Source organism: Meleagris gallopavo, chromosome 2 (genome assembly GCF_000146605.3).
Source record: "Meleagris gallopavo isolate NT-WF06-2002-E0010 breed Aviagen turkey brand Nicholas breeding stock chromosome 2, Turkey_5.1, whole genome shotgun sequence".
NCBI classification, from domain to species: domain Eukaryota; kingdom Metazoa; phylum Chordata; class Aves; order Galliformes; family Phasianidae; genus Meleagris; species Meleagris gallopavo.
Window position 1 is genome coordinate 77,210,545 of NC_015012.2, and position 2,208 is coordinate 77,212,752.

The 2,208-nt window shown below is 45.9% G+C and overlaps 1 protein-coding gene across 1 annotated transcript; it reads right to left on the bottom strand.

The window, feature by feature from the left end:
- Nucleotides 1–781: 781 nt before the first annotated feature.
- Nucleotides 782–2,207, bottom strand: TPBG (trophoblast glycoprotein; the record flags this gene model as incomplete). The annotated part of the gene is given in 2 exon segments (XM_019613571.2): nucleotides 782–2,144; nucleotides 2,147–2,207. Coding segments are annotated over 2 exon segments (717 nt in total), but the record flags the coding sequence as incomplete, so codon positions are not given.
- Nucleotide 2,208: the final 1 nt, after the last annotated feature.

Here is a 2,208-nt window from a genome sequence, read left to right on the forward strand (position 1 = left end):
AGAACTTATGAATGTATTAGAAAAAGTGCATTAATTATTGGTGGTGTTTGAAAGGTTCTTGTTAACCTTTTGATAAGCCACCAGAATTACTTATTGATGCATTTTTCAAGTTTTTCTTTGCATGCTTCATATATTTACATGACAAAACATTCCCAAGCAAGTAATAAGCATGAGAAATAATACAATTCTTGAATGTACCTGCTAGAAGTTTAAAGATAAATGTAAGCTCCATCAAGTTACTCAATGTAATCACTAAAGGACTGCATTGAGAGTTTTAAATGAAACAGTAAGCACTTAATTTACCAAGTGCTGCACTGATTTACAAGTCTGAAGCTCACCGACTGAGCTGCGTCCAATTTCAATCAGAATCTGCAAGTGTGTCTTTTATAAAAAAACAATTCCATTCAGGTACAATTTTCTTTAGCTTACCAAACTCCACAATTTAATCTGCATGTTTTTCAATATGGTTGAGAAAACCTAATGTAAATTCAGCTTGTACCTTCCCAGCTAGACAGACCCTCGCATCCATCCTGACGTTTTGCAGTTGTCTCAAGAGAGCAGACCAGGGCTTTTGTGCCAAGTGGAACCACTCTCGTCGTAATCAGTGTAATTCTTAAAGTGTACATCACAAAACCATCATCAACATTTATATCTCAAAGCTACACATGTACAATATTTTATTCGGAGTACTGCCGAAGGGCTATTACTCCAGAGCCCATAAAGTTATTAACATTCTTAGATGTCCATACATTTCTCATTAAACAGGAAACTTCCACACAAGTTCTTGCAAGAGTGTTTATTGAATTGAACAGTTCAAATGGAGTTTAGATGCAGTTTATGTATAGAAAAAAAATCCATTGTCAGGTAAACTGCAATCAAAAATTACAGTACAAAATAGTAAGTGATTTACTGAGACTATAATGTCCTAACACGTTAAACTATGAAGTATTTGTGCATGCCCACTATTTGATTTCCTTCTTTGTAACAGAGGACTTGTTAAAAGGATTTTTTTTTGTTTTTCTAAATCCCAAGCTAAGTCTATGAAATGAAAACATTGTCATCACAATTCAGATATACAAGGTTTAAAACTGGCACAGAGGATTATAACGTTTTTCTCAAAAAGTTGAGGCAGATTTTGTTGAATGATAATTGTGTTTGTATAGGTATTTGTTATAAACTCCGGTGGCTTTGTAGCACAGTATCCTTTTCTTTTTTTGAGATCTTGAAAAAATTTCCCACCATGAGAACTGGTAAGGAAGAGGAGAAGTAGCAGCTTGTTTCTTGCGTACAGTGCAACACCATGCGCAGCTGCCCGGCGTCTCGGAATAAAGGGAGGATGGCAATGAGCAACGCACAGAGGCATATCCCCCCCCTTCATGCTGCAAGCACGTCCAAGATTTCTCTGGGGAGAGGGAAGCGAGCATGAGGGCGAAGCATCAGTCTATATGTCATGCATAGCTATGGTGCACGGCCACTGCCGCGGCGCTGTCAGACGTCTGAGTTGGAGCTGAGGTTTGTTAACCTGGGGTCGGCGTTGATCTCGTACCTGTAGTGATATCCCTCCATGTGATCCCTGCAGGCATCTCTGATGTTGTGCATCCACTTTTTGATTCCTTTTCGGTTCAAGTACAAAACCAGGAGGAAAATTGCCCCGATGAGAGCCAAGACTATCCCTAAGAAGACGTAGGAAGTCTGTAGCTGGGAGGGCACGTCCACGGGCGTGGAGCAGTTGAGCTCTGACACGTTGAGCTTCAGCAGGGCTCTGCCCGCCATCTTCTCGGGGAAGGCGCAGCTCAGGGCCTCCTTGCTCTCCACCTGGTCGCTCTCCTTCAGCCAGGCCACCATGTCCTCGATGGCACAGTCGCACACCCAGGTGTTGCGGCTGAGGCTGATGCGCCGCAGGGCGGGCAGCTCGCGCCACTGGGCCAGGGTGCCGTTCCGCAGCACTCCCAGCGAGTTGTCACTGAGGTTGAGGCTCTGCAGACGAACCAGCCCCTGGAAGGAGACGTTCCGCAGCCCCACCAGCGAGTTGTTGCTGAGGTCTAGGTGCCGCAGGGCGGGCAGCGCGCCCAGCATGCCGGCGGGCAGCAGCAGCAGCCCGTTGTCGGCCAGCTCCAGGCGGCTGAGGTTGCGCAGGGCCCCGGCTGCAGCAGGGCGGCCAGGCCAAGGAGTGCGTCCTGCTTCCGCAGGGCCCCGCGCAGGGCCAAC